Genomic DNA, 18,349 nt, shown 5'->3' with positions numbered 1-18,349 from the left:
AGGGGGAAGGGGCAGGTTGGGGCTCCCTGTGGCAGGGAGCAAGTCTTCTCTCTTAGGTGGGGAAGTTTCCAGAGGGACGGGCTAATTTATACCAAGAAGATACTTTTATTTGATTTATTTGATTTCTTCTCTTTCTCTCTCTCTCTCTCTCTCTCTCTCTCTCTCTCTCTCTCTCTCTCTCTCACACACACACACACACACACACACACACACACACACACACACAGTAGTTTATTGTTTTCCAATTACAAGTAAAGATAGTTTTCAACATTCATTTTTTGTAAGATTGTGAGTTCCAAAATTTCCCCCCTCCCTCCATCTTTTCCCTCTTCATTCCCCAAGACAGTAAACAATCTGATATGGTTTATACGTGCACAATCATGTTAAACATATTTCCACATTAGCCCTGTTGTGAAAGAAAAATAAGAACAAAAGGGAAAAACCATGAGAAAGAAAAAAAAAGTGAAGATAGTGTGCTTCTATCTGCATTCAGACTCCATAGGTCTTTCTCTGGATGTGGTTAGCTTTTTCCACCACGAGTCTTTGGGAATTGTCTTAGATCATTGTATTGCTGAGAAGAGCTAAGTCTATCATAGTCGATCATGATACAATGTTGCTTTTACTGTGTACAATGTTCTAGTTTTGCTCACTTCACTCAGCATCAGTTCAGGTAAGTCTTCACAGATTTTTCTGAAATCTGCCTGCTCAAAATTTTTTATAGAACAATAACATTCCATTATATTCATATGCTACAACTTGTTCAGCCATCCCCCAATTGATAGGCATCCCCTCAATTTCCAATTCTTTGCCACCACAAAAAGCTGCTATGAATACATGTGGGTCCTTTTCCCTTTTTTATGATCTCTTTGGGATACAGACCTAGTAGTGGTATTGCTGGATCAAAAGGTATACAGTTTTATAGCCCTTTGAGCTCCAGAATAGTTGGATCAGTTCACAACTCCATCAACAATGCATTGGTGTTCCGATTTTCCCACATCTCCAACATTTATCATTTTTCTTTTCTGTCATGTTAGCCAATCTGATAGGTTTGAGGTAGTACCTCAGAATTGTTTTTATTTGCATTGCACTAATCAATAGTGTTTTAGAACTTTTTTTTCATATGACTGTAGATAGCTTTAATTTCTTCATTTGAAAACCACCTTTGACCATTTATCAATTGGGGAATGGCTTGTATTTTTACAAATTTAATTCAGTTCTCTAATATATTTGAGAAATGAAGCCTTTATCAGAAATATTGCTGTAAAATTTCTTTCCCAGTTTTCTGCTTTCCTTCTAATCTTGGTTGCATTGACTTTGCTTGTGTAAAACCTTTTTAATTTAATGTAATCAAAATTATCCATTTTACATTTCATAATGTTCTCTATCTCTTGTTTGATCATAAATTCTTCCTTTCCCCAAGAGGATATTTTTAATACAAATTTGTAAACAATACTAGAGCCATACACTTCAGCCTCATTTTAGCTTTTCAAAGAGCATTGACTTCTGTTATCTCATTTTATCTTTATTGCAGCCCTGTGAGATAGATAGTACAGGTGTTATATTTACACCCCATTTTTATAAAGGTGTATTAGGTGTAGGGAGAAGCCAAGTGGTCTAGCATTAAGTGGCCAGCAAACTGGAGCCCAATCTCCAGGCTCCTGCTTCCTGGGGCCCAGGTTCTGTTCTTTTCAATGGAACATCTTTCTGTTTCTTCTCCACCTGATTTTCAACCACTAAGAATTAGAGCATTTATTAGGAGTGTAGGGAACCTGAGAACAGGAGCTCTTTCCAGGGCCTCCAGGAATCAATCAATCAATCAATAAGCATGTATTAAACACCTACTAAGTGCCACACTCAAAGCTAGGTAAGGGGATGCAAAGACAAAACGAAACAAGACAAAAACCGATTCCAGCCTTCAAAGACCTTCTATCTGACAAGGACTACAGAAGGCAACATTGACATGGAAATATATAGATACTACGTAGACACAAAAATGAAAAGGTAATTTGTGGGAAGAGTGTATCAAGGGATAGGGTGGAGGGAGCAATGGGAAAGACTTCATTAGAAGATAGCTTTTGAAGGCAAGTAGGGATTTAAGAAAATAATTTGTTATTGATTTGTTTTTACATCACTTATGTTTACCAGTATTCCCCTTCCCTTCCCAGAGAGTCATCCCATGTAACAAAGAATAAAAAGGAGAAAAAAACCTGTTCAGCAAAACTAAACATTATATTCAGCGTTCCATATGCAACTAGGTGGCATATGGACTAGGAGTGCTGGGCTTGGAATCAGGAAGATCCAAGTTTATATACTGCCTTACTAGCAGCAAGTTATTTAATTTCTGTCTGCTTCTGTTTCCTCAACTATAAAATATGGATCATGACAGCATCTATGTCCTGAGGTAGTTGTGAGGATCAAATGAGATAATATTTGTTAAGTGTTTACCTCTGTGCCTAGCACATTTTGTTATTTTCAGTCAATTAGTCATACCCAATGCTTCATGACCCCATTTTTGGGGTTTTCTTGGTCAAGATACTGGAGTGGTTTGCCATTTCCTTCTCCAGCTCATTTTAAAGATGGAAACTGAGGCAAACAGAGTTAAGTGTCTTGCCCAGGGTCACACAGCCAGTCAGTGTCTAAGGCAGAATTTGAACTCATATCCTCCTAACTTCAGGATCCCTGTGCCACATAGGTGCCCAATTAATAAATTACGCAATTAGTAAATACTTCTTCTCTTCCTCTTTCTCATAATCCCCCACTTCTGCAAAAAAAAGGGGGGGGAAGATGCCTTTTCCTATCTCTTTTTTAGGTCCAAGTTTGTTGATTATAATAGCGTAGCATTTTATTTTGATTTTTGTCATTGTTCTTTCATTTACTATTGTATATATTGTTTTCACTTACTCCGCTTTGTATCAGGGTGAGTCTTTCCAGGCTTCTCTCTATTCCTCATATCAATCATTTCTTACAGCACAGTAAAATTCGACTCCATTCATCTTCTACCTTTGTTTAACTCTTCGAAAGTCCCTTCAGGATCTAAATTGCACCATCACAGGAGCTATGTAGGGAGAGTCGAAGCACTCTGGGCAATGGAATGCTCACTCTTCAATCTGTCAAACTGGCCTCATATTGTTCATTATGCATGAAACAATCAATGGGCATCTGCTTTAAATCCATTTCTTTGCTACTACAATAAGGGCTGCTGTAAGTATTTGGAGGTATACAGAGACTTTCTTTTAATCATTGACCTACTTGGAGTATATGCCTAGCAGTGGGATTTTCAGATTGATGGACATTTTAGACATCTTTTTTTTCCCCAGCATAATTCTAGATTGCTTTACACAATGGTTAGACCAGTTGACAGCTCCACCAATAATGTATTAGTGTTCCTGTCTTTCTACAAATACTCCAACATTGATTATTCTTGTCATGTATTATTGTCAATTTGCTAGGCATGAGGCAAAACCTAAATTTGTTTTGATTTATTTTTCTCTTATAGTAATTTGAACAGCTAGGTGGTGCAGTAGAGTGAGTGCCAGGCCTGGAGTCAGGAAGACACTCTTCTTTCTGAGTACAAATCTGGCCTCAGATACTTAGTAGCTGTGTGACCCTGGGCAAGTCATTTACCCTTCATCTGTAAAATGAGCTGGAGAAGGAAATGGCAAACCACTCTGGTATCTCTGCCAAGAAAACCCCAAATGCAGTTAGGAAGAGTCAGATACGACTGAAAACAACTGAACTTATAGTGATTCAGGAGATTCTTCCACATAGTTACTGAGAGTTTGAAATTCCTTCTTTGAGCATTGTTCACATCCTTTGAACATTTTTTAAACTGGGGGATGGATTTTTTCTTATATATTTCTATTAGTTGCTTATATATTTTGGATATAAGATGCTTATCAGAGATTTGATGCAGATTTTTTCCCATTCATTTCCCTTCTTATCCAAGTTGAGTTAATTTTGTTCACACAAAAACTTTTCAATTTTATGTAATCAAAATTATCTATTTCGTCTTTTGCAATTGCTTCTGTACCTTGTATGGTTAAAAATTCTTTCCATGGAAACCAGGAATTCTAATAGGAAAGGGAGAAAGAGCAAAAGAATCCAGATTCCCAGACTCTGGGAACAGCCAATACAAAGATATGAAGAGGGAAGATGAGTGTCACGTATGATGAATAATGTGAGGCCAGTTTGACTGGACTGCCCACTGAATCCATTTATCATTATGTTCATTCCATGTCCCAGATTGCTTCCACTCTCCCTACATAGTAGGTTCATGTGATCATGTGACCTAGAAAGGACTTTAGAGGTCATGAATCCAACCCATGATTTTAGACATGGCAGCCCCACATTTTGAGAATTGCCTCCCTTGTATTCCCAACCCTACTTATCCACTCATCCAGTCATAGTCCTGCTCAGATTTTAACACCAACCTAAGCATGGTCAAGGACTTTGTTACAAACTTCCCCATCCCGAGCAACTTCCCCACATCTGCCCAGAGGTTCTCTCCCAGGGTGAATGCCAAAGAACAACTGGGCCTCTTTTCTGGGCCTGTCCCATCAGGAGCACCTCCTCTTCAGCCAAGGCAGGGAAACTCCCTGGGACAGGAGTGGGGAATTCCTGGAGGCCGTTTGAAGGGACATTTCCAGAAGCTAAGAAAGTCTGGAAATCACTTTCTTCCATAGAATCACTGCTTTTTGGAAGCTAGATTCTGACACGTTCAGAATGTCGTCCTTTTGGAATGAGCCTCTGAAAGGCCTTTGTTTTCATTCTCAAAGTCTTGTCTGAGATATAGACCCTCCTAAGTGATCTAAGGACCCCCATTAGGAATCTAACTTTGTTCACCAAAACCTTGGTCCCATATCTGGAAGCTCATATATATTTTCCATATAGGGAGCATTGTTTTACAGGGAAGACTCCTGGATTTGGTGACAGAGGATCTGAGTTCAAATTCTGACTTTGTTTCTTATCACCTCTGTGACCTTGGACAAATCACCTCAACTCTCTGGGCTTCAGTTTCCCCATCTATAACATGTGCCTAAAGCCTCTTCCAGCTGTAAATCTATGATCCTATATCTACAACTTTGTACTCTCTCCTTAGGACCCCTCTGGAGATCTCATTGAGAGACATCCTCCTTGTCTTAAACGAGATGAGAAAAACTCAGTAGCAGTTTTCCCACTGGAGGCCTTTCTCCTTCCCTGTCAATGAACATTTGCTACCACCTAGTGGCATCTCAGGCTCCAGATGGCTTAACAGGGCCTGGTCAGCTCAAGCCAGCAGAGGGGGCATGCACATTCAAATCTATTCAGTTCAATTCAGTCATTTCATTCAGTCTACACACATTATCAAGTGCCTACTATGTGCCAGGAAGTACTAGGGACACAAAGAAAGGGAAAAAAAGATCCCCCCAATCCAATAAGTTTATAGCCTAATTGAGAAGACAACATGCAAGCAATTATGTATAAATAAGATATACACAAGATAAATTGGAGGTAATCAATAGAGGGAAGGCACTAGCATTAAGGGGGAATCAATTCAATTTAATTCAATAAGCACTTCTTAAACTTCTCCCATGTATGACCTGTCCTAGGTTCTGGGATATGTAGATTTTTTAAAAATCCCTACCTTTGAAGGAGCTTATAGCAATGGGTGGGCAGCTAGGTGGCGCCATAGTGCACAGAGTGCCGAACCCGAAGTTAGGAAGACAGATTCCTGAGTTCAAACCCAGCCTCAGACACTTACTAGTTGTGTGACCTGGGCAAGTCGCTTAACCTTGTTTGCCTCAGTTTCCTCATCTGTCAAATGATCTGGAAAAGGAAATGGCAAACCACTCCAGTATCTTTGCGAAGAAAATGCCACCTGAGGTCATAAAGAGTTGGACAGGACTGAACAACAACAGACAGGAAGGTAAGTACGGTGCCATCTGTGAAAAGTGAAAAAAATGTAAAGAAAAGATCCAGGCAAAGTTCTGTGGGAAATTTAAGGAAAGAGAGATCACTTTCAATTGAAAGAGTCAGAGAAGTAGACATGCCTGAGTTGTGTGAGGCTTAAAGGAGTGGAGAGGTTGACCAGTTGGAGGGAGAACATTCAGGACAGAAGTTCAGCCAAAGCAAAGTCTAAGAGATGGGAGAGGACGGGATAACAGGATCATCAATGTTCAGCTGAAAGGAACCTCAGAGGTCACCCATTTTACAGATGAGGACACTGAGGCCTAGAGGCAGAGGTGTGCTGGAGCCTATCCAATTGTGAAGTTTTCAATGTGTGCATTTACACCTGGGAAACCTACTAGATGCTACAAACCAGAGCTCGATTTATCGTGCTGTTGATTGTCTAGACTTAAAGTGATGGAGAAAATGTTAATAATACAGGTTAAACTTAAAGTATGTCTATGTACCTTTTTCTTCTCCTTTAGAGATCCAGTTGTTAAACATTTACTAGCCTACTCCTGTTTAGAAGAGGTTAAGTGACTTGTCCAAGGTCACAAAAGCAGAGCCAGGATTGTAAATCTCTGACTTAATCGCCACATCATTTTTGCTCTTGCTGGGATGCCGAGCAGATGAGCAGAACGGTATGGCTAAAACTGGAAAGATAACTTGAAGCCACATTTTGGAAGGACTTTGATACCAGAATCAAGAGTTGATCGTTTGGTTTGGTAAGCAATGGGGTGCCACTGATAGTTTTGGGGGAGAGAAATGACAAGGTCATAGTGGAGCCAGAGGGAGATTACTTGGTCAGTGTGAAGAATAGTTTTAGAGAGGACAGAGTCTGGAGATAGGAATATTCTTTTTCTTTTTTTCCAGCCAAAGATAAGGTTTATTAAAGATCCACCATATGGGCCAGACTCTGAAGGAATCTAAGCATTTGTGCCACTAATGCAAGCGAGCCAGATTTTAAGAATCTGAGCCAGGAATATCCTAATAACGTTAAAAACCAAGTTATTCTGAGTACTATAAATACTCAAGTCAATTACAAAGGACTTCTCAAGGAAGATGCTTGAGAACCTACAGAGAAAGAACTGATAAGTAGAGGTACATATAGTGTCTTTTAAAAATTTTTTGGAGGGGAGGCAATCAGGGTTAAGTGACTTGCCTAGGGTCACACAGCTAGTAAATGTCTGAGGCCAGATTTGAACTCAGGTCCTCCTGACTCCAGGATCAATGCTCTATCCACTGGGCCACCTACCTGCCTCTCATAGTATGATTTTGCATATATTTACAAACCTGTGTCAAATGGTGGCCTTCTCTAGAGCAGGGAAGGGGGAGGGAGAGAGTTTGCAGCTTAAAATGTAACAAAAAAAATTAAACTTAATTTTAAAAAAAAGCATAACAGAACTCTTGATCTAATATGATCATTGACCAATCTTGACAACAAAAGGAAATATACAAGACCAAAAGGCATTTGCCAGTAGATAAGTGGCCAAAAGGTATGAAGTTCTCAAAAAAGAGTGAAACTGGCCTCCTTACCTTACAGAAAGTTATCTTCCAGACATCCTGCAAAGTGATTTGAAATTCTGACCCTAAAGTTATTAAACTGTATAAACCTTTCAATCTAGTGATGCTACTTCTAGTTCCAGACTCCAAAAAGATAAAAGAGAAAAGAAAAGGGCCCATATGTACAAGAATATTTATAGCAACTCTTTTTGTGGTATCAAAGAATTGGAAACAGAGGGGATGCCCATCAACTAGAGAGTGGCTGAACAAGTTTTTTGTTGTTGTTCAGCTGTTTTTCAGTTGTATTCAACTCTTCGTGACCCTATTTGGAGTTTTCTTGGCAGAGATACTGGAGTGGTTTGCCACTTCCTTCTCCAGCTCATTTGACAGATGAGGAACCAAGGCCAGATTTGAACTCAGGAAGAGGAGTCTTCCTGACTCCAGTCCTGGCTGTCTATCCACTGGGCCACCTAGCTGCCAGAGCAAAGTATGGTATTAGGAATGTGATGTAACTCTTGTGTTGGCAGAAATGATGAAAGGAATGGTTTCAGAAAAACCCAGGAAGATGTGTATAAACTGATGCAAAGTGAAGCAAACAGAATCAGAACAATTTGCACAATAATAACAATATTGAAAAATAATAAACAACTTTGAAAGCCTTTAGAACTCCAATCATTTCAACTACCACTCATGATTCCAGAGGATTCATGATAAAACATGCTACCTCTTGACAAAGAGATGATGGACTCAGAGTACGGACAGACTTTTTTTTTTTATATGACCAATAGGAGAATTTTTTTTTGATTGACCAGATATTCGTAACAGGGTTTCTTTCTTTCTTTCTTTCTTTCTTTCTTTCTTTCTTTCTTTCTTTCTTTCTTTCTTTCTTTCTTTCTTTCTTTTTTAAAATCTCAATTGATGGAGAAGGGAGGGAGGTGGCTGGAGGCAGATTTTTGCCTAATTGAAATTTGATTTAAAAAGTTAATTTAAAAAGTTAAATTTAAAATTTAACTTAAAAAAGTTGTAGTGGAACAGGAGAGGTAAGATGGGTGTACAAATAACAGCAACTCAGGGCACATTATGAAAAGATAATAGGGAGCAAAAAAAAAAGTTTGCTGAGAGTTCAGAGGAGAAATAAGGGTCAGGGCCAGGACCTTGTAGTCACACTATAGTCACATATCTGCCCAGAAGAGGGCAATATCCACCTCCCAGAATAGGATAGGCTATTTCTTAAAAGCCAGTTTGTATTAAGATTCTGGTCCCAATTCTGCAAATGCCATGTGCTTTAAATCTGAAAGAGATCTTAGAGATCACTGAATCCAGCCCTTTTATTTTATCTATGTAGGAACAGAGACCCAAAGAGGTTAAACTGGCTGCCCAAGATCACACAGGTCCAGAGGCTGTAAGGGGTCAGAGAGCAGGACTCCTTGGTTCTCTTCTCTCCAGCTAGAGTAGGAGCTCTTACTCTGCCGTCTGAACTTTGTGTGTGTGTGTGTGTGTGTGTGTGTGTGTGTGTGTGTGTGTGTGTGTGTGTGTGTGTGTGTGTATAGCATCCATTGATTATATATATAACATTTGATAACTTATATTTTAATATAACTGGCTTCCTTTGTAATCCTGTGTATTTTATTTTATGCATTTGAAACCATGATTCTGAGAAGGGGTCCAGAGACTACCCCAGACTGCCAAAGGGGAATACCCAGACTGTAAGACAGAGTGGGGTTGCTCTGGGTAGAAGCCAGTGTCTGGGGTGTGTGTGTATGTGTGTGTGTCTAGGAGAGGAGGACCAGGAAGGAACAGAACACCAGGGACTCCTAATTCAGGGCTGGCCTTCTGTTGACTCTGGCTCCTCCCTCATTTCATGTGTCCAGTGGCTCTAGATGTAACCCAGAGGCCTCTGCTCCTCGCCCGCTGCTTGCCTTGTCCTCTTGCCCCAAGGGCCCTGATAGCCCAGCCCTGGCAACACAGCTGAGCAGCCCCAATAGCTACTGTCTACCTATATCTCTGAGATGTCCTCAAGGGACACTTTCATTGGTTAGCTTGCCAGGACTTTCAGAGGAGGTAAAGAGAAGTGTTCAAAGACCAGAGAGCAAAGGGACTGAGCTCAGGAAGAAAGAGAATGGTTTAGTGGGAAGAGACCTGTTTAAGGAATCCAGAAGCTTAGGTTACTAGTCTCAGGGTTTTTTAAAAATTAATTTATTGATTTATCAACAATCACTTCCATATGCTTTTGAGTTTATTTTTTCTCCCACTTCCTCCCCACCACCCTCTCCAAGACAGTGCACAATCTGATATAGGCTATACATACACATTCCTATTAAACATATTTTCACATTCGTGATGTTGTAAGTAAGAATTAGAACCAATAGGAGGAACCACCAGAAAGAGGAAACAAAACACAACAGAAAAAAATAGCAAATAGTATACTTTGATCTGCATTCAAACTCCGTAGTTCTTTCTTTGCATGTGGATAGCATTTTCCATCACAAGGCTATTGTAGGTGTCTTAGATCCTTGTATTGCTGGGAAGGGTTAAGTTTATCAATATTAGTCATTGCACAACGTGGCTGTTATTGCGTACAATGTTTTCCTGGTTCTGCTCATTTCACTCAGCATCAGACCATACAAGTCTTTCCAGGTTTTTCTGAAGTCAGCCTGTTCATCATTTCTTATAGAACAATAGTATTTCATTACATTCATATACCACAACTTGTTCAGCCATTCCCCAATTGATGGGCGCCAGTCTCAGTTTTGACACTGTTATCCTCTGGGCCTCAGTTTCCTCACCTGTAAAATGAATGGGTTAGACTAGATGACCTAGATTCATTCCAACCCTAAAATTCTAACATCTATAACCAAAGACACTTTCCTCACCTTCTCTGTGGGTGGAGGTAGAGGGAGTATTTGGTTTCCTTCTGTTTGTGTCTGGTTGTTTTTATGTCACCAGGAGAGGACCTGCCCAAGTCCTTTTTCTTCTATCTTCTCCCTTTCCCCAGGCAAGATAGCAATCCTCTTGCTCTGCAAGTTCTCCAGTAAAGAGATGGGACAGTTTTCCAAAGAAATGTACTTCCTTACCCCTCTGTCCTCACATGGCACTTTGCATCTGCCATACATACTTACCATATATTACTTTAGAATGTAAGCTTCTTGAGGGCAGTTACTTTTTATTTGTAACCCCAGTATTTAGCATGTTTCCTGGCAAATAATAGAACCGTAAAAAAGCATGATGATTGTTGATTGATTGATTATTTTGCAATATGTTATTTATGGGCAGCTAGTGAGGTGGGGCAGTGGATAGAATGTCAGGCCTGGAGTCAGAAAGATTCATTTTACTGAGTTCAGATCTGGCCTCAGACACTTACTAGCCGTGTGACCCTAGGCAAGTCACTTAACCCTGTTTACCTCAGTTTCCTCATCTGTAAAATGAGCTGAAGAAGGAAATAGCAAACCACTCCAAAGCAAATGGGGTCACAAAGAGTTGGAAATGATTGCAATGACTGAACAACAAACGATTATTTATACATGTATCATTTCCTCTAACAGACTATAAGTTCCATGAGGGTAAGGACTATATATTACTTATATAAACCTTCTATTTCCTCTCTAACTCACCTCTAAGTGCCTAACATAATGCATATCTGTTTGTTGCATGAGGGTCTTCATTCCTGTGAGGTCGTGCATGGGAATATATTAGAAACAAGTGTCATGGGAGGACAGGGACAAAGGGAGGGCCAGAGAGCTCAGAAAAAGAGCCTGGCTAGGCTGGGCAATGGATGGGAAGGGGGAATAGGGAAGCAGAAAAGAAGGATCTTGGGTAGGACAAAAGGCGAGTCTTTGGGTGCTCTGGGGTGGGCCAACTGGTGGACTAAGTGGCCTTTTCTCCTTTCCCCTCGAGGCTGTTGAAGCTGTTAGAACCAGTGGTCTCCAGCAGAGGGCCTGGCCCTGCCCATTGGCCTGGGAAGGAAAAGGGGGTTGGTGGGGAGAGGTTTTCAATCGCTGAGAACTAGGAGCTGATGCTAGATGCTCGGCTGCAGCCAGTCCAGCCGGCCGGCCGCCTCTCTTCCTCTGGGGCACAGGACCTGGGGGGCCCCCTTTTCCCCTTGCCTGGGCCAGATCTTCTCCTGGATCTCTCACCATGTTCTGGCTGTGGCTCCTGGTCTTCTTTCTGGCTGCTGTGTCCACCGCCGGGCTCCAGGGCTTCCCGGGTGTTACCCTGCACTCTAGAAGGCGCTTTACTACAGTAGAGGAAGAGCGGGCGCGGACCAAGAGGGGAACGGAGGATGATGAATCGAAGGGGGTGCAACAGTACATGCCTGAGCAGTGGGCTGAATATCCTCGGCCCATCCATCCCGCTGTTCTACAGCCCACCAACCCCCCGGTGCCTACAAGCCCCAACCCAGACCAGGAGGGGGGTGCCCACGAAAGCGGACAGGAGCCCTACGGCAACCTGACAGGCACCCCTGGGCGGAGGCTGCAGATTCAGAATCCCCTCTACCCGATGACGGAGAGCTCCTACAGCGCCTATGCGGTCATGTTCTTGGCACTGGTGGTGTTTGCCGTGGGCATCGTTGGCAACCTGTCAGTCATGTGCATCGTGTGGCATAGCTACTACCTGAAGAGCGCCTGGAATTCCATCCTGGCTAGCCTTGCTCTCTGGGACTTCCTGGTCCTCTTCTTTTGTCTGCCTGTTGTCATCTTCAATGAGATCACCAAGCAGAGGCTGCTGGGTGATGTCTCCTGCCGGGCTGTGCCCTTCATGGAGGTGAGGTGCCCGTTGCCTGTCCGTGCTGTGGCCCTCAGTGGGGCTGTCCTGGATGGCTCGGGGGCTGGGGTGCCAATCCAGTGGAAGATTTGGGGGAAGGAGAGGGAAGTGGACAGGCAAACTAGTAGGGGCCCAAGGCAGCATGATAGCATAGACAGAGCCCCAGAGATGGCTCAAAATGCTAGTTCTGACACATGCAAGCCACGTGTGGCCCTGGGCAAGTCAATTTCCTCATCTTTGTAATAGAGATAATAGTACTTGTACTATCTCCCTTACCATGTTGTTGGGAGGGAAGAGCTTTGCAAAATTTAAAGTGTTAAATAAATGTGTTGTTTTTGTGATGGTTAGAAACATTCAAGGTCTCTTGCCCTCAGATGGAGGTGTGTATGTAAGCTGGCCATTTTCTGCTCATTGGTACCTCTTTCCCCTCCTTCCTTGGGAAATGGGATGGTGGTGGTGGTGGTGGTGGTAGTGATGCCTCCTGTTGTCCCTGGAGGGCACTAGGAAAGGCTAGGGGTAAGACATCTGATGGGAGCAGCATTGCAGTGGCCCAGGGTCCAGTTTGGCTTTATCCCCTTCCCTGGTGCGTACTTGAACAGTTGCCTTCCCTTCTTGATTTCTCAGTGTTGAAAGTATCGCAAATACCCTCATGCACCCTCTCTCCTTTTCCGTCATCCTAACTCGGGAACTCCCTCTGTCCCTTGTTCTCTCTTCCTCTTCTTCATCAGAGATCCCATCCTCTCTGCCTCTTCACTGCCCACCCTCTCTCCCTGTTTTCAAACCAGTTCCCTTTGGGGCCCCCTCAACACAGCACAAATGAGAGCCCAATTCCAGTCCAACAAGGGAAGAGAATAAGGGAATAACCAATTATATAGTGCCTACCATGTATCAGACACTAGGCTAAGTGCTTTCTACAAATACAATCCCATTTGATCCTGATGACAACCTTGTGAGGTAGGTGCTATTATTATTTCTGTTTTTACAGTTGAGGAAACTGGAGCAAATGTGGGTTAAGTGACCTGCCCAAAGTCACACAGTTAGTAAGTGTCTGAGGCTGGATTTGAACTCAGTTCTTTCTCACTCCAGGCCCAGGGCTATATCCACTGTGTCACTAGCTGTATCTAAACAAGCATTTATTAACTTTTGCAGGGCACGGTGGGGAGGCATAGACAAAAAGAAAAAAAAACAGCCCCTGCCCTCAAGGAACTTACATTTTACTGGAATTCCCCACAGATCCCTGGGAGTCAGGAGACCTGGGAATCTCATCCTGGCTCTGCCATTATTTACATGAACCTGAGCAGACTCTTCACTTCCCTGGGATTCAGTTTCTTCCTTTATAAAATGAGGGGATTGGGCCAGATTCTAAGATTCCTTCTAACTCAGTTCTAATTCAATGATTTTAAGTGATAATTTCCTTCTGGGAGATTTCGGATGCAGAAATGACTGACTCAAAACATCACATAAAGACCCCAGTAAACATTTGTGAGACAGGATGAGGCCAAAGTCACTCTGATGTCATTATGTAGACATTTGACATGTACAAACAAGCTAGCATTTATACCAAGCAACTCCTTTGAACTCCTGGCAGGTGCTGAGGACCCAGGGTCCTGCAGTGACTTTGGCCCTCCTGCCCAGGTTTTTTCTCCAGAGAGGTAGGGGCCAGGGGATCTCAGGGCATGGGGAATGTTGGAAAGCTGTGGCAGGTCTGTATTTGGACAGAATCAAACAATTTTCAGGCCCACCAAACCACTGAATAGTGGCCCCGAAAGCCTTCCCCAGCCCTTCTCATTTGGATGGATCAGGGTCCTGAAATACAAGCCTAGAGGTGGGTGGGTGGGAGGTGGGGTGGTCCTTCTATTTTAGTGAAAGTTCCTTACTCATTGGAAGCCACATTTATTTTTAAGGTGTGCCTAGGTTTTTCTGTTTGTTTGTTTTTCCCTATCCTTACTCCCTTTCACTGCATTAGTGCTGATTTGACTGGCTGGCTGACTGGGGAACCCCAGGTCCTGGATGGGTAAAAGGCAGTCCTGCATAGAGAGAGGCTGGGGAATGGGCGAAATGACCTCTCTAGGTCTGTTTCATCTGGACAGTCTTTTTTTTTTTTTGCTTTTAGGCAATTGGGGTTAAGTGACTTGCCCAGGGTCACACAGCTAGTAAAGTGTCAAGTGTTTGGTCTGAGGTAGGATTTGAACTCAAGTCCTCCTAACTTCCACTGTGCCACCTCGCTGCCCCATCATCTGGACAATCTTAGGATGTCACTCCCAAGACTGGAGTAGGGATAGATGAGGCAGTTAGGGGTCAGATTGGGGTTCGTGGAAAGATGGAAAGGCCGGAGAGAACTGAGAGAGAGAGACAGAGACAGAGACAGAGAGTGAGACTGGAGCTCTACTCCTGAACCCAGATGCCTCTCTGTATCTCATTAAGCCTGTGCCCCAAACTGAGGCAGGAGTGGGGAGAGGGGCTGGCCAGCGCTCACAAAGGATGCTCACTGCCTGGGGGGGTACAGCACAGGGCCTAATAAGCTGGTGATTGTGTTTCCCTTTCTAGAGGAGCAAGGCATTTGGACTGGAGGGAGATCTGTCCACAATCCCTGAGTGTGTCCGGACATTATTTGATAGCTCTGGACAGCCCTTGTGCTTCTTTTGTGCTCCAGTGTGCCTTTTCTCCCCCTGCTGCTTCTGGCCTCTTCCTCTTGGCACACAGGCCTGTTTTCCTGGGCACTCGACAGCGTGATGGGGACAAGAAGCAGGCTTGGTTGGAGGGGAGCTCCGCTTCCCCTCAGGGCCGGATACTGACATTTTCAGGGGTGTTGGGGGAAGGAGGGAGGGTGTGTGTACAAGTGTTTGTCCATCCGCGGACCATGTTGTTCCCATTGGCAACCAGGGCCCTCAAGACAGACTGCTCTGTCCTCACAGTTGGGGGGAAGGGCAGGGTACAATAGCACAAGGACAAACACTCACTGAGTGCCTACTGTGTGCAGAGCTCTGTGTTGTCTACTTGAGGAGATGAAAAATTTTAAGAAGATGCATTACAGTCTTCAGCCTGCATGATCACAGAGCCAGAGCTGGAAGGGGCCTCAGAGGCCACTCTAGTCCAATGCCCTCATTTTGCAGATCAGGAAACTGAGACCCACTGAGGATAAGTGACCTGTTCAAGGTCATAGAAGTGGTAACTATCAGGGGTAGGATTGGAACCCAGGTCCTCCAAGAGTGTCTTTTCTGCTGTGCCATGTACAGACTGTGCAGAATCACAGAGTTTCAGAGTTGAAGAATAGTTTATATGTCAGTTTAGTTGAATACATCAGATTTCTTTGTAATAATGACACTATAGAGTGACTTTGGTTGTACCTTGTCTCCTGAAAATTCTCACTACTGTCTACCAGTGCTGAGGTCACTGAGTACAATCTACGTACCAAAAAAAAAAATGCCCTCTACAATACCCCTGCCAGGTGGTCCTCATCCAGCCTTTGCTTGAGGAGCTGACCACCTCCCAAGGCAGCCCTTGGCTAGTTTTCCCCTATTATTAATCCCTTGTTCACCTCTTTGCTACATCCACCCATTGCTCCTGTACGTCCATAACATTGTAATAAAGACTATCTGGGACAAGCCCACTGGAATCATCATCACTGATACCAAAAATGTTATGTCATAGGTGAAAGTAAAGGTCATCATTGCTCCGGGTTGTAAGGGGGAGGGGAGGAGGAAGAGAGGATGAAGAGGCATACACTGGGTGCATTTCTTGGTTCTTTATACCCTTTCCCCAGGGGTCAAGCCAAGAATTTCCTTTCCTAGGCCTAGCTGCATCCACCTCTGGTCTTGGCCAAGACAATGTCTCACTCCCTGCTCTCCTGCTATCTCTATGCCTGGTCCTAACTCTGTTCTTTCCCTATATCTGTCTTCAGGTATCCTCCCTGGGAGTCACGACCTTCAGCCTCTGTGCCTTGGGCATCGACCGCTTCCATGCAGCCACCAGTCCCCTGCCCAAGGCCAGACTCATCGAGCAGTGCCAGTCAATTGTGGCCAAGCTGGCGGTCATCTGGGTGGGTTCCATGATGTTGGCTGTGCCCGAGGTCCTGCTGTGGCAGTTGGCACAGGAGCCCTCACTCACAGCAGGCACCATGGTGGACTCATGCATCATGAAGCCCTCGCCTGGCCTGCCTGAGTCCCTCTACTCCCTGGTGATGACATATCAGAATGCCCGCATGTGGTGGTATTTTGGCTGTTACTTCTGCCTGCCCATCCTCTTCACCGTCACCTGCCAGTTGGTGACCCGGCGGATCCGGAGCACCCCAGGGAAGAAGCCAGAGTGCCAGGCGAGCAAACACGGGCAGTGTGAGAAACAGCTGAACAGCACCGTGGTGGGCCTGACCGTGGTGTACGGCCTTTGCACCCTGCCAGAAAACGTTTGCAACATCGTGGTGGCTTATCTCTCCACAGAGCTGTCCCGGCAGACCCTAGATCTCCTCAGCCTCATCAACCAGTTCTCCATCTTCTTCAAAGGCTCAGTCACCCCCGTTCTCCTCTTGTGCCTCTGTAAGCCCTTAGGCCAGGCCTTCCTGGACTGCTGTTGCTGTTGCTGTGATGAGTGTGGGGCAGATGAAGCCGCCTCTGCTGACGGCTCGGACAGCAAGCTCAAGACAGAGATGTCCTCCTCCATCTACTTCCACAAGCCCAGGGAGTCACCCCCTCTTCTGGCACTGGGTACTCCATGCTGAGTCCTGGCTGGAGCTAGGGGGTGGGTGGGAGGTGGGACACTCCAGACCAGGGGTGCATTCAGATTTTTCTTCCCATTTTGCCATCTAAAGATGGACTTCATCCTATAGAAGTTTGGGGATGTCAAAGACCCCTTCCCCACCAATGGCCCTCCTGGGCAGTCCACCCTCCCCACTATTGACCCAGGGTGGAGAAGAGCATTCAGCTTTGCAGTTTTGCTGGGTGGGTAGACCTGCCGCTATTCCCTTAGCCTCCTAGCTCCACCTTACAGGAGCCGGAGTCTCGCCTGCTGACCCCATCCCAATTCTACATCCCAGCTTTCCCCCCGCCTGCCTTCAGGATAATTCTCTGCCCCCGTGCTTTTAGCCCTACTTTCTCTCTCTGCCAAAACACATATATCCACATACCCTGTGTCCCTACATTCAGAAAAAAGGGGGCTCCACTCGGGCTAGCCCAACTTGGCAGGGGCTGGGTGATCCCAGCTCTTCTGAGCACCACCCTGCCTGGGCTGGAGATTTCTAAGCTCTGGATGCCCCCTCCCCAGTGACTCTTCTTTCTTTCCTTCTTGTCTCTCTTCTTCCTAGGGTGACCCCAGGTGCAATCTGTTCCCAGTCCCCCTGCCAAATTCTGACCTGTAGAAGAACCTGTCTAAGAAACCAATAAATTAGCTAGAATGACCCCTCCACCCCTGGCTGTGATTTCTATGTCGCTATGCTCTGGCAGCATCCAACTTTTCTTGCTCAGCCTCCCTCAGCCTGGGCTAGATGGGGTCCCATGCAATCAGCTCAGAAACACCTCTGATGCTTTCCATTCTGGACACCGCTGATGTCAAGGGAGGGTGTTACTGCTTTCTTTATGGAAAGGCCTAGAGGCTTTATCTCTATCTTTGGCCTGGAGAGCAAAGATGCTGACAGGTCCAAACCATCTCTTACTAAGCCCTTCCACCAGGTTCCCCTCCCCATGGCCCATCTTCTGTGAAGTAAATCTATTTCTCTCTTTCCAAGCCTTGGGACTTCCCAAGCCATGTCTCTATCCTGGCCTTTCTGGCTCCCTGAACAACTTTTTTCGGGTTGGGGGGGGAGAGTGTTTCAGAATGGGATGTTTGCCCATAGAGAATTTAGAGAACTGCCCTTCCTTCCCCTACCTTGCATCCAGTCCAGCCTCTGATGGGGATGAGACTGAAGATCTAATTGCTGAAGCTAGTTAGGCCTGGGGCCTCAATTCTACATCTCAGTGCTAATCCCATTTGCCGGAACCTTCTCAGAGTGGTACAGGGTAAAGACAGCACAGGTTCTAGAATCAGAGGGACCTGGGTTCAAATCCTGTCTCTGTCACTTAGCATTTGCGTGATTTTTTCTGGGCTTCCAGTTTCTCCATATGTAAAATGAGGGGGTTGGACGAGGTGGTCCTTGAGAACCCTTCCAGGTCTGGTCTATGATTCTAGGGAC

The 18,349-nt window shown here is 44.6% G+C and overlaps 1 protein-coding gene across 1 annotated transcript; it reads left to right on the top strand.

The window, feature by feature from the left end:
- Nucleotides 1–11,389: 11,389 nt before the first annotated feature.
- On the top strand, nucleotides 11,390–17,586 carry GPR37L1 (G protein-coupled receptor 37 like 1). The gene is made up of 2 exons (XM_021003244.2): nucleotides 11,390–12,189; nucleotides 16,091–17,586. The coding sequence occupies exons 1-2, from the start codon at nucleotides 11,563–11,565 to the stop codon at nucleotides 16,901–16,903; spliced, it is 1,440 nt and encodes a 479-aa protein (XP_020858903.1). The 5' UTR covers nucleotides 11,390–11,562; the 3' UTR covers nucleotides 16,904–17,586.
- Nucleotides 17,587–18,349: the final 763 nt, after the last annotated feature.

The sequence above is a fragment of the Phascolarctos cinereus genome, unplaced genomic scaffold, assembly GCF_003287225.1.
Source record: "Phascolarctos cinereus isolate Bilbo 61053 unplaced genomic scaffold, phaCin_HiC Scaffold_5;HRSCAF=322, whole genome shotgun sequence".
Taxonomy (NCBI): domain Eukaryota; kingdom Metazoa; phylum Chordata; class Mammalia; order Diprotodontia; family Phascolarctidae; genus Phascolarctos; species Phascolarctos cinereus.
This window is presented reverse-complemented; position numbering and strand designations above follow the sequence as displayed.

What these genes read in the sequence shown, in the direction of transcription:
- GPR37L1 (XM_021003244.2), top strand. Translation starts at nt 11,563, where the DNA reads ATGTTCTGGCTGTGGCTCCTGGTCTTCTTTCTGGCTGCTGTGTCCACC. An exon ending in GGGCTGTGCCCTTCATGGAG is followed by an intron (nt 12,190 to 16,090) that starts GTGAGGTGCCCG and finishes ATCTGTCTTCAG; the next exon opens with GTATCCTCCCTGGGAGTCAC.